Source organism: Rhamphochromis sp. 'chilingali' (genome assembly GCF_963969265.1).
Source record: "Rhamphochromis sp. 'chilingali' genome assembly, chromosome: 16".
Classification (NCBI taxonomy): Eukaryota; Metazoa; Chordata; class Actinopteri; order Cichliformes; family Cichlidae; genus Rhamphochromis; species Rhamphochromis sp. 'chilingali'.
Window position 1 is genome coordinate 10,525,362 of NC_137943.1, and position 12,365 is coordinate 10,537,726.

The window sequence follows — 12,365 nt, forward strand, 5'->3', positions numbered from 1 at the left end:
GGTTCAACATCTTCATTCATTCTGTGCTGTGCAGGGAACAAACAAATGTTTCCATTCTTATCACTTAATACTGTTGAAAACATCCCTGCAGTTGCATGCTTGCATATTTTTCTTTTCCTTTTCCCGTTCAGGAATAATGCTGGGAAGAATGGGACCCAACGGAAGTGCTTTGGTCAACTTTTGTCAGAGTTTGAATGAGGCGGTTTTGAAAATTGTTGCCATTGTCATTTGGTAAGAGCAGTATTTTACAAGAAACCCCTAACACAAGAAAAGTAACAACATTTGTGAAGTTTTACTGATCAACTATAACTAACACTGATAAAAAACCAGCACTGTTTGCCATTCACTCTCCGGCATGTTAAATTTGAAATATTCTGATATTAGTTAGATCAGACTTTTTCGTATTTAGGTAAATGTCTCAACAACAATTGGATGGATTACAAAAAAAAGGTGAAACAGACATGCCCCACTTTAAAGCCTTCATCTAGTGAAGGTTTATTGTAACGATGCTAGACTGGTCATTTATTGGCAGCCTTTTATCTGTCCACTACTTGCAAATGTTAGCATCCTACACATTATATTAAGATCATAGGTCCTTGAAACTAGTAACCACCAGCATATTAAAATTGTTTGGATTAAATATGTCAACATGCTAATATTAGTATCACTGTGTTCAGCAGTCCTTCCCTCCTCCTTTCTGCAGGTATTTCCCCTTTGGTATTGTGTTTCTGGTGGCTGGAAAGATCTTAGAGATGGACGACCCTTCGGCCATGGGGAAGAAGTTGGGCTTTTATGCCATCACTGTGGTAATGGGCTTGGTGCTGCACGGACTGTTCATCCTCCCGGCCATGTACTTCTTCATCACCAAGAAAAGCCCCATAGTTTACATAAGAGGCATTCTACAAGCCCTTCTCATCTCCTTGGCCACTTCCTCCAGGTAAAGCATATGACTTTGCAGATCTAGAGGTCCTAAATTATTGTTATTATTATTATAAAGCTTGATGCGCAGACAAATGCACACAGACTTTATTTAAAAACTGTGTCTGTAAATGAATCATCAGGACTTCTTTCACACATGTACCTACTACATTTAGTCAGTTACATTTTTCTTTGATGTGAATGCCCCACTACAATAAAAATCCTGTAATTTTAACACACTGTGGAGCTAATGTGGCTGAGCTGTGTCAGAATTTTGATGTGGGGGCGATCATGGCTCAAGAGTTTGTCCTGTAATCGGAAGGTTGCCAGTTCGAGCCCTGGCTCCAACAGTCTCGGTCGTTGTGTCCTTTGGTAAGACACTTCACCCGTTGCCTACTGGTGGTGGTCAGAGGGCCTGGTGGCGCCAGTGTCCGGCAGCCTCGCCTCTGTCAGTGCGCCCCAGGGTGGCTGTGGCTACAATGTAGCTTGCCATCACCAGTGTGTGAATGGGTGGATGACTGTGTATAGTGTAAAGTGCTTTGGGGTCCTTAGGACCAAGTAAAGCGCTATACAAATACAGGCCATTTACCATGTGGGGGAGTGTTAGGCTTTATGTCCCATATAAACTCAGCTGGCTTTTTTCGTAGCATTTTCTTGTGGTACATATATGCAAAATAACCTCAAAGGGTCTCAAAGAAAAAGAAAGAAAAAAAATAACTGGTAAATGTTCATATATTACATTTTTCCATGCCATTAGGATGTTTCCCAGAAGAAAAGAAAACAATGATGACCACCTTATAATCTGTATAAGCCTCCATTTATGGTCCAGCAGAAATATCAACACAAAGAGAGGGCCAAGGCCAAAGAAAAATTGCTTTTATGCTCTATTAGGAACGAAAATAGAGGAAATTAAATCGATGTTTGTTGGTGATTTTTTTTTCTGTAACCCTAACATCAAAATAGGAGCTACTTGCTTTATTCATGCTTTTATTGTTTTTTTGTCAGTGGCTTGAACCCAAGAGACATTTCCTGCTATAACACAACTGATTACACTGCCTACTTTTCTTTCCCTCCTGCAGCTCTGCTACTCTGCCTATCACCTTCAAGTGCCTCCTTGAGAACAACCATATCGACAGACGCATCATCCGCTTCGTGCTGCCGGTCGGGGCCACCATCAACATGGATGGTACGGCGCTCTATGAGGCCGTGGCAGCCATCTTCATCGCCCAAGTGAACAATTACGAACTGGACTTTGGGCAAATCATCACCATCAGGTAAGGGGCATCACAAGTCAAAAAATCTAACTCATAATGGGATGTAAGCAAGTAAATGTGCACAGTTGAAGTTGGTGGATCAATCCAAACATCGATAGTACTGATACCAACGCTGGTATTGGTATCGGATTGATACTGGTGCAATAGGATCGATATTTCGTTCAGTATGTAGCTCACTGAGTTGTGTTAAATAAAGCGTTTTGGGGGGAAATTAAACATTTTAAACAACAGAAGCTGACCCAAAGTGCTTTAGAGACAGGCACACTTACATTTCAGTTCTCCAAAAAGTAGAAGAAGCTGAAAGGTGTGACTATTCACTTCTTAAATCACGACACACTGCTCTCCACTACATGCTCTTATAGGTTAAAAATACTGGTACCTGGTATCTGCAATCCTGGCCCTGTATTTACTTGGTATTGGATTGATACTAACATACTAAACCATTTTCTAACAGCTGCTTCTATAATTTCGCTCACTTTCTTGCATGGCTTAAATAAATGTATTGGAATAAAAGAAGAGATTGCATTTTACACATCAAATTCAAATTCAAATTCAAATTTTATTTGTCACGTACACAGTCATACACAGTACGATATGTAGTGAAATGCTTGGACAACTGCTCGTGACCTAAAGAAAACAAAAAAGGAAAGGCTATGAATAAGATAGGAAATAAATATGAAAAATTAAAAAGGGTAAATTTAACTAGGAAGGAATAAAATATAAATTAAGGTTAAAAATGAAATAACTGTACAACACAAATTAGAATGAAGGGTAAATTTAACTGGGAAGAATAAGATAAAATATATAAATTAAAGTTGAAAATAAAATAACTGTACAACAAAATACACAATACACAATATAGAACTATATAAGAATGTATGAAGAAATCTAAATATAAATAAATATATACACAATAACAGCAGCTGTACAAGTATTAACCGGAAATGAAGAATATAGTGACCAGTGTTGTGCAAAAACAAAGTCCAGAAAGTCCAGTGTGTGTGTAAGAACTGTATGTGTGGGTCAGTACTGTGTGGTGGTGTGATTGAGAGACCGTATCGCCTGCGGGAAGAAGCTCCTCCTCAGTCTCTCTGTGTTGGTCTTCAGGGAGCGGAATCGCTTTCCTGACCTCAACAGAGAGAACAGTCTGTTGTTGGGATGGCTGAGGTCCTTCACGATCTTCCTGGCCTTGGTCCAGCACCGCCTGCTGTAGATTGAGTGCAGGTCAGGGAGCTCGGAGCGGATGGTGCGCTCAGCTGACCGCACAACCCTCTGTAGAGCTCGTCTGTCCTGCATGGTGCTGTTCCCGAACCAGGTTAAGATGTTTCCCGCCAGGATGCTCTCTATGGTGCACGAGTAAAAGTTCCTGAGCACCTTGGAGGGCAGTTGGAAGTCTCTCAAGCGTCTGAGGTGGTAGAGACGCTGTCGGGCCTTTTTCACCACGGTGTTGATGTGACAGGACCATGACAGGTCCTGCGTGATGTGAACTCCGAGGTATTTGAAGCTGTCCACTCTCTCCACTGGGCACTCGTTGATGACGGGGGTCTGGTAGTTCCTCTCCTGCTTAGTGCTGAAGTCCACTATCAGCTCCTTTGTCTTACTGACGTTTAGAAGGAGGTTGTTCCTCTGGCACCAGTTCTCCAGATTCCTAATCTCCTTCAGGTAGGCCGTCTCGTTGTTATCAGAGATCAGGCCCACCACGACGGTGTCGTCAGCAAACTTGATGACGGTGGTGGAGCTGGTAGTGGCCACACAGTCATATGTGTACAAAGAGTACAGCAGGGGGCTCAGAACACACCCCTGGGGGGCTCCAGTGCTGAGAGTGGTGGAGGCTGAGACATGTCCGCCCATCCTTACTGCCTGTGGTCTGCCAGTTAGGAAGTTGGAGATCCACTGACACATAAATGAGCTGAGTCCCAGATGCTCCAGCTTGGTGGTGAGTGTGGAGGGAATTATGGTATTAAATGCAGAGCTGTAGTCTATGAAGAGCATTTTAACATAATTCCCCCTTCTAGTGTCCAAGTGAGTGAGTGATGTGTGGAGGAGATGAGAGATGGCATCGTCTGTGGAACGATTTGGACGGTAAGCGAACTGTAGTGGGTCCAGTGTGTCTGGTAGTGAAGAAATGATGAAGTCTCTGACCAGGCGTTCAAAGCACTTCATAACTACTGAGGTGAGGGCTACAGGGCGATAGTCATTGAGAGAAGCAGGGTGGGGTTTCTTCGGGACAGGAACAATGATGGACTCTTTGAAGCATGTGGGGATCACCGACTGAGATAAAGAGATGTTGAATATCTCAGTGAACACAGGAGCTAGCTGGTATGCGCAGTCTCTTAGGATACGACCTGGGATGCCGTCTGGTCCTGCTGCTTTCCTGGTGTTCACTCTCTTGAAGGCTCTCCTTACTTCATGCTCGGAGATGACGAGCACGTTTCCGGTGCTGGCAGTATCTTCCTGTCTGCAGCCGTTAGCGCCGCTAACACTAGCATTGTTGGAGACCTTAGCTGCAGCCTCGAAGCGAGCATAGAAAGTGTTCAGCTCGTCTGCCAAAGTCACGGCCGCGTTCGTCATACCGGTTGTTGGTGCTTTATAGTCCGTTATTGTCCTTAGTCCCCGCCACAGGCTCCTAGAGTCACTCTGTTGGAGTTGTGACTCTAGTTTCCTCCCGTAGCGCTGCTTCGCCTCTTTCACCGCCCTCCGCACGTTATATGACGCGGCTTTGTACGGGTCCATGTCCCCCGTCATGAGTCCCGTGTTGTAGGCAGCGGTGCGGGATCTCAGAGCGTCGCGGATGGTTTTATCCACCCACGGCTTCTGGTTGGGAAACGTTGTGATAGTCTTTGTCTCCACGGTATCATCCGCTAGTTTCCCGATGAATCCCACAACCGCTTCCGTAAACACGTTGACGTCATCGTCGGAGCTGTTTCTGAACATGTCCCAGTCTGCGTCATCGAGTGCGTCCTGTAACGCGGCCACCGATTGATCCGTCCAGCGCGCGACCTTCCTCTGAACCGGAACTTCCTGTTTCAGCCTTTGTTTGTATTTTGGCATGAGGAAGATGGCGGCGTGATCAGATTTGCCAAACGGGGGGCGGGATTGTGCCTTGTAGCCGTCCTCGACCGTAGTGTAGCAGTGGTCCAGTGTCCTTTCACCCCTGGTGGGGCAGGTGATGTGTTGATAAAAGTTCGGCGCTGCGCGTTTGAGGTTGGCGCTATTAAAGTCCCCCGTCACAATAAGCGCAGCGTCCCGGTGTTGTGTCTGGTGCTGTGTGAGTGCCTCATGCAGCTCGCATAAGGCGGTGACCGTGTCCGCTTGTGGTGGAATATAAACGGCACTTACAATGACCGATGTAAATTCCCGAGGTAGATAAAAAGGACGACACATGATGGACAGTAGTTCCAGATTTGGTGTGCAGGAGCGTGTGAGAGGAACAACGTTCGCACTGTTGCACCAGTTGTTCACCATTAAACACACGCCGCCTCCCCTTGACTTCCCCGAGTCCCGTGTCCTGTCCATGCGGTGAACCGAGAAGAACTCGGCCGGCTGGATGGCGTGGTCCGGCACCGCTGGGTTCAGCCATGTCTCGGTGAAGCAGAGGAGATTGCAGTCCCGAATGTCTCTCTGGAACTTTATCCTGGCCCTGAGGTCGTCAAGCTTGTTCTCCAGTGACTGGACGTTGGCGAGCAGGATGCTAGGCAGAGGTGTGCGGTGTGCACGAGCTCTCAGCCTGTTCCTGACGCCGGCTCGCTTCCCTCTAGGCCGCCGCCGCTTCCCTTTGTTCTCCCTCGAGATCTCACTCGGCCAGCTCGGATCCGGAGTTAAAAACTTCGAATTGTGAGTACATTGTATACCAATAGAAACAAGAGTGTCACTGTCATACCTAATGTACCCAATGGTGATGATTTTGCCGATTTAGAAACGCTGAAAACTAACTTAAAAAACAAAGACAAAGAAAAAGTGGTCGGAGCAGTCGTGACGGCAGCCGACCTCACCGGCGCCATCTTAACTTAATGTTATGAATTTAATGAATGCATTCTGTTAAAATAATTACACAGTGGCTCCTGTCCATCTGGAAACATTTTCTAAAATGTTTAGTAAGATAGTGGTTGTGTAATGGTTTGTGTAGCGGATAGTGGTTGTGGACAACAACGTAGAGTTTAAACACATTTGCCTATATGCACACTCCAAAATTATTGTTTCCGCTCATAAACACGAAGCAAAAAGTTGTAGGTAAAACACAAATGAAATATATAAAATCAGAGGTTTATTTATTAAAATATTCAATCATTAAGGAAAAAAGGTGACAAGTACATTTTGACATGATTCCATTAAATGTAACATTTTATATTGTATTTATCTTACAAAATTACACAAACTTTATGTGTAATCCAGCGTTTTGGACTTAAATAATTTTTTGAGTGTAGAATTCATTCCTTGGGGATCTGCTCTTTGCCTAGGACTAAAGGTCAGGATAGTTCAAACTACAGATCCTTTAATCAAAATTGAACCTTCATGAAGTCACAGTGGTAAAATTCAAATTCATTTGGAAATCTTGTCAGGCTCACCCCCAGATTTGTAGTACTTGCTAAGAAAAAAGGTGTTTTCATTAAACGCAGATAATTTATCTTCTTTCTGTCAGCTGGTGTGCAGATGTCTGTTAAAAGGTACTAAAATCCACCACTACAAAAACTTCATTAAACACTGATTTACTCAGATTTAATTTAAGTCGTATTTAAAAGAAATCTCAGAGAAATTATATTATTTTATTGTTAAATTATAGAGTTGCCACTTAATGCCTGAGAATTAACTCTGTAACTGGGAGCCTGGCACTGATTGGGAGGAATTATAGAGCTATTACAGAACCACTTACTTTATTTCTTGTCTTAGTATAATTCAAAGTCATGGTAAGAAGTTGAATCTCTCTTAATTTCTCTTAATAAAACGGAATTTTAAAAATATGTTACATTCAACAACGAGATATTTATATCTCAGCAGTCGGGGAGAAATTTATATGGGTTAAAAATGAACAGCAGGCATGTTTTTGGTGCTCTGTCTGCAACGTGAATAATAATGTCACACGTTCAGTTTAATTCTGAATTAATAAAAATATTGTGGGATTTACTAGATACACATATATGTAAATGTCACAAAGATTACGCCTCATGTGAGCTTCTTAGTCTGATCTGATTTCTGCTAAATCAGTCTGGAAGCCCTGGGGGAAAACAGACAGACAGAAAAAATATTGACAGGCCTCATCCTACCAACACCACAGCTCTGTAATATTCAGTCAAAAGTAAGCAAACCACCACCAACCCCTCCAGGCTCGGGCTAAGGGAAACGTCCTGTCCCTCCTCTGAATCGATGTCCTACTGTAATAATGTTAAGAGCAGACCTCTTCATGGCTGCAGTCTGTGCACACTCCCTCATAATCCCTTGGCAGTAAAACCCATATGACCTGTATTACTCAGCTCCCTTGTCACGGAGAATTATAATATTTTTTCCCCCTCTGCATCCTGTTCGCGCGGTTTGGCTACTGACCACGTAGCTGCTCCATCTGCATGCTAGCCCAACCTGAACCCCAACCTCTTGTTCTTTCCAGGAGAAAGCTGTCAAATTGCACTCAAAAGTCCAGAAGCTCAAAACCGTCACTGTCCCAAAATATTTTAATTCTTTCTCCACAGTAGTGGACAAGGCATCTGAAACTTTACATAACTAAAATATGTAGTTCTACAATTAAGATTGTTATATAATATATCATTTTGTTGGATTAGCAGTGCAGCAGCATTTAAATGGTTGCAGTAGAGACAGATTGTGCTATTTTTCATAGGTACAAACTGCAGATGAGACGCTGCTAAGCTTGTTTCTCTGTGAGCTGAAAAAAATGGGTGGTAGGAAAGATGCTCTCTGCGTATAAATAGTTTAAAAAGAGTAACTGATACTAGATACTAGATACTTTCTTACTGGGAGCATATACAGGCTTTAAAGAGAAGCTTGTGATCGTGACAAGAAGTCACGTACATGGGTTTCCAGAAAAGTTTTAAATTCTGATGCCGTTCCTTTGGGATCTTCAGATACTGTAAAAACTTTAACACGATTATTGTTTCAGTTTGTTTTCTATTGTTTGAACATACATAGTTTTTGTTAACTTCTTATTAGTTTCAGTTTTAAATTAAGTGTATTCAATTACTTTGTCAGAGGTAGGACTTCGCAAAATGTTCCAATAAAAACACAGAACTTTTTCAAGCACCTGAGTCACACATGTACCTACTACTACACATGTACCTGTGTTATCGACATCTAGCGTCTCAATAACAAAGTCCATCAATGCCTCATCAGACAAGTTGTATTAAAATTTAACAAACTACAAAAATACTAAAACATCCCTGTATTCTTATTATGCTTTGTTTTCTAAGATCACAAAATCGTATCAGTGTTAAGCTTTTAGCTGAGTCTTCTCTTTGCCACATTAGTTAATTTAAATGTTTTCACATCTAGCTTTAATTTAGTTTAGGTTAACTGTAATAACCTCGCTGTCTACACAGATGACTAATTAATATTGTGCTGAACACAGTCCAAACGATTCAGTAAACTACATCAGTGTCTGCTGTTTACAATCATAGTCAAGTGGCTAACAGACCTTTTCACTATCCCTACTAATTGATGTTATCTTGTTGCATCTCTGTTGTGGTCAGTGCTATCCTCTATGCTGTTGCATGCTGGGGCAGCAGGTTGAGGGTCACAGACACCAACAGACTAAATAAACTGATCCACAAGCTCATTAATGTTGTGGGGACGGAGCTGGACTTCGATAGGGTGGTGTCTGAGAGGCAGAAGTTGTCCAAGATAAAGACAATGTTGGATAATAAGTCCCACCCACTCCATGACGTGTTGGCTAGTCACAGAAGTGCATTCAGTGAGAGACTGAGATCACCAAAAAGCACCACTGAACGACACAGGAAATCATTCCTGCCCGTGGACATCTCCCTGTACAACTGCTCCATATAAAGCACTGTAAACACTGCAATAGTTACACCCTTTTTACACACACTCTTTTCTACTCTGGAATATTCTTGTCAATTTTCTTAATATTTATTTATAATCACCTCTGTTAATCCTTGATTTTTATAATTGAGTGATCTGTATATATTAGTGCTATTTCTTAAGTGTGTAAAATCTGTAACATAACGTTGCTATTTTTACCATTTCTTCTTGGAGCAACTGTAACCCACATAATTTCCTTAGGGATTAATAAAGTATTCTGATTCTGATTGTTTCAGGATGACCTGCCATTATCCAATGACACATCTGCTTACCTGCATCTTTTGCTCGTTTCTCCTCCTCTTCGTTTCTCTTTTTTTCTAAACTGAGCACCTGATGGCTTTGAACTTTTCTTGTCCATCTTCCATTTTAATTTTGCACTCCAGTATGAACACCCATCCTCAGCCCGAGGATCACCACAACATTTCCCTAATAGACCTACACCTTAGTTCACAGATTCGCTTTGTCTGGGGTTTATTTTCTGGGATTTCGCACAACCCAGGAACAAATCATGAATACATAATGGGCTTGGATTTACAACATTATGAATGAAATGTGCTCTACTTGGAAGCAGCACGGCCCCCCTCCCCTTTCGACAGGTTGTGTGTGAGACTTTAAATCATGAAACTGTAAATTTTAAATTGTTATTGATCCCTTTACCACGAGTCCTAAAGTGTTTACTAATTTTCTAACTCTTCTTATATTTAGTGTTTGTTTACTTGCACTGCTGTAACTGGAGCCTCGTCTCTCTATATGCTGGACTGTATGTAGCAGAGATGATAATAAGGTTTACTTTGACTTCAGCAGCAGGCGCACCGAGGGCTCTCGCGCTCACTTTTCAAATAGAATTTCAAAAAAACATTGTTGCAAATTATAAGTCTGTATCATAATGTCTGGTGTTTTCGTGTTTGTTGTTTTGTTTTTATTTTGTTTTATTTTGCGAGCTGGTTATTAGATGCTGCTCCAGCCAGCCAGTGAATCCCCCGCTCTCTCCTCCCTGTGCTGCAACTGCAAGCAGCAGGCGCACCCTGCAAAGGGAGGGCGACCTTACTCCCAGCAAATGGGCGATAGAAAGCCGATCGGTGCCTATGCCATTCCCAAAATGTGCTGGCTGATGTCGGGGCAGCATGAGCACGAGCAAAAAAATTTTTGCAGATGCCGCCCTGGGCAACCGCACATGTTGCCCATATCAAAAACCGCTACTGGCTACACTAATGTTTCTTAGTTTGGTTAGCAAGCTAAATCCATTAACGGATATCCTTGGATATCCTTGTGAACTGACTCATTTTGGAGGCAGCCTCAAGTGGCCATTTAGTAACTGTTGCTTTTCACACTTCTCCTCTGGCTTCATTTCTAAACCCCAGAGGATGTAACGTGACTGCTACAAATAATAGAAAAAATATTAACCTTTTTAGGGATCTAATTTAAAGTGAGTCAGTTAGAAGCAAAAAAAAGAAAAGAAAAGCTGGAGGTGGAGGCAGTTTTCTAAGAGCGTGGTTATGCTGTCTAGCAATGTGCTGGGATAGTTTTTCTGTTGCTTAGAAAAATCAAAAGCTAGAAAACTGGAGCCTATTTTTTTCTACTTCTGAAAACAAGGACCCAGTGTTCACAGAAATGTTTATGTCATGCCACTTTTCAGCATCTGTCATGCTAGAGTAGAAAATGAGCAAACACTGTTTAAGGGGAGTGATGCGTATTTAAATTATCTTACCATACACCAGCTTTGGATTAGTTCATGCCCTTCTTATAAGCTGATCGTGTGTATTTGTGGACAAAATATCAATCTGCTGAAACTGCTGCTGCCAAGTAAGTACGGATGAGTAATTGGAGCTATATTGCACTCTGCACTGAAGAAGAAGCAAAACAGTTATGCATGGCACATACAGTATGTATTAAAGTAATTCAGAATTATAGTTCTCCACGGTCCCTATGTTTGCTTTATTTTTCCATCCCTGCGGTTTCAGTGCTCACAAACAGATCTGCACCTTCATTTCAGGGAGGTCATATATAAGGACGTGTTCCTGTATATCCTTTGAAGATAAACGTACCCGACTTTCTCTCTCTGTTCTCTCAGCATCACTGCCACGGCCGCCAGCATCGGTGCAGCTGGAATCCCACAGGCTGGTCTTGTTACCATGGTGATCGTGCTGACCTCTGTGGGTTTGCCCACTGATGACATCACTCTCATCATTGCTGTCGACTGGGCTTTGTAAGTAAAGGTTAATTTTTTTCTCTAACAGCAATCATCATAGCTAAAAACCAGTAACTCTTAGCTTCTTGCACAGAGGTTGAAAAAAGCAACAATCAGCAAAATATCAGGAATACACACTAACTTGTTATAGGGTGTATAAACCACGGTCTTCATCAGTCTTCACTGCGAATAACTTTTGACCTTGTCGTGTAGGGATCGATTCAGGACCATGGTCAATGTGATGGGCGACGCTCTGGCCACAGGAATCATGGCTCATATCTGCAGGAAGGATTTTGTGAAAGAGGGAGAACAGGTGAGAACATCTAAGGTTAGATCAGCGGACCTCGATGCTGCAAGCAATCCCCGCATTGTTTTCTCAAGGTCTTCCTGACCTAACTATAGTAGCATTTGTCTTCCTCTGAAAGACAGACAGAAAACCGAATGTGGCAATATTTCCTTTTCCGTACACTCCAAACTCCAAAACGAGTACAACAGATTTACCCTTTATTTACTTTCTTGATGAAAGTATGAAAGTAAAAACTAGATATTATTCTCATGCGGTTAAGTATTCTCCCTGGATAGCTTTTCTTAGCAGAAAGATTGGAAGCAGAGGAATAGGAACTGCAAAACCACAAAAACAAAACACAACTTTTATTTGTGATTGGCCACCAATTTCCACTTCCTCAAATTCTGTTCGATAATCAAGGCTAAGTAAATCACAGCTCTAGTAAAAAGAGCGCCAAGAGAGAGATATGACTCAGCTTATATATTAGCAGTGTATTAACATTATGAACAAATCATTTATAATGGATAAAAACATGTTAGATAACCACAGCATTTTACTATAATAATAGGCTAAAATGTACTTACTGTATCTGCCATCACTAAAGGGAGCCAACCGGGGATTATTATTAGTCTGCACATTATTATTCTGATAATGGTGG

The 12,365-nt window shown here is 42.1% G+C and overlaps 1 protein-coding gene across 1 annotated transcript in view; it reads left to right on the forward strand.

Moving 5' to 3' along the window:
• slc1a7a (solute carrier family 1 member 7a) overlaps positions 1-12,365 on the forward strand; it is a gene marked incomplete at its 5' end in the record, with an annotated part of 45,012 nt that overhangs the window by 27,058 nt on the left and 5,589 nt on the right. Inside the window, 5 exons of the mRNA XM_080907366.1 lie at positions 132-231; positions 704-937; positions 1,998-2,192; positions 11,305-11,439; positions 11,635-11,734. Of these exons, the coding sequence (XP_080763492.1) occupies positions 132-231; positions 704-937; positions 1,998-2,192; positions 11,305-11,439; positions 11,635-11,734 (764 nt within the window). The remainder of the gene's footprint in view (positions 1-131; positions 232-703; positions 938-1,997; positions 2,193-11,304; positions 11,440-11,634; positions 11,735-12,365) is intronic.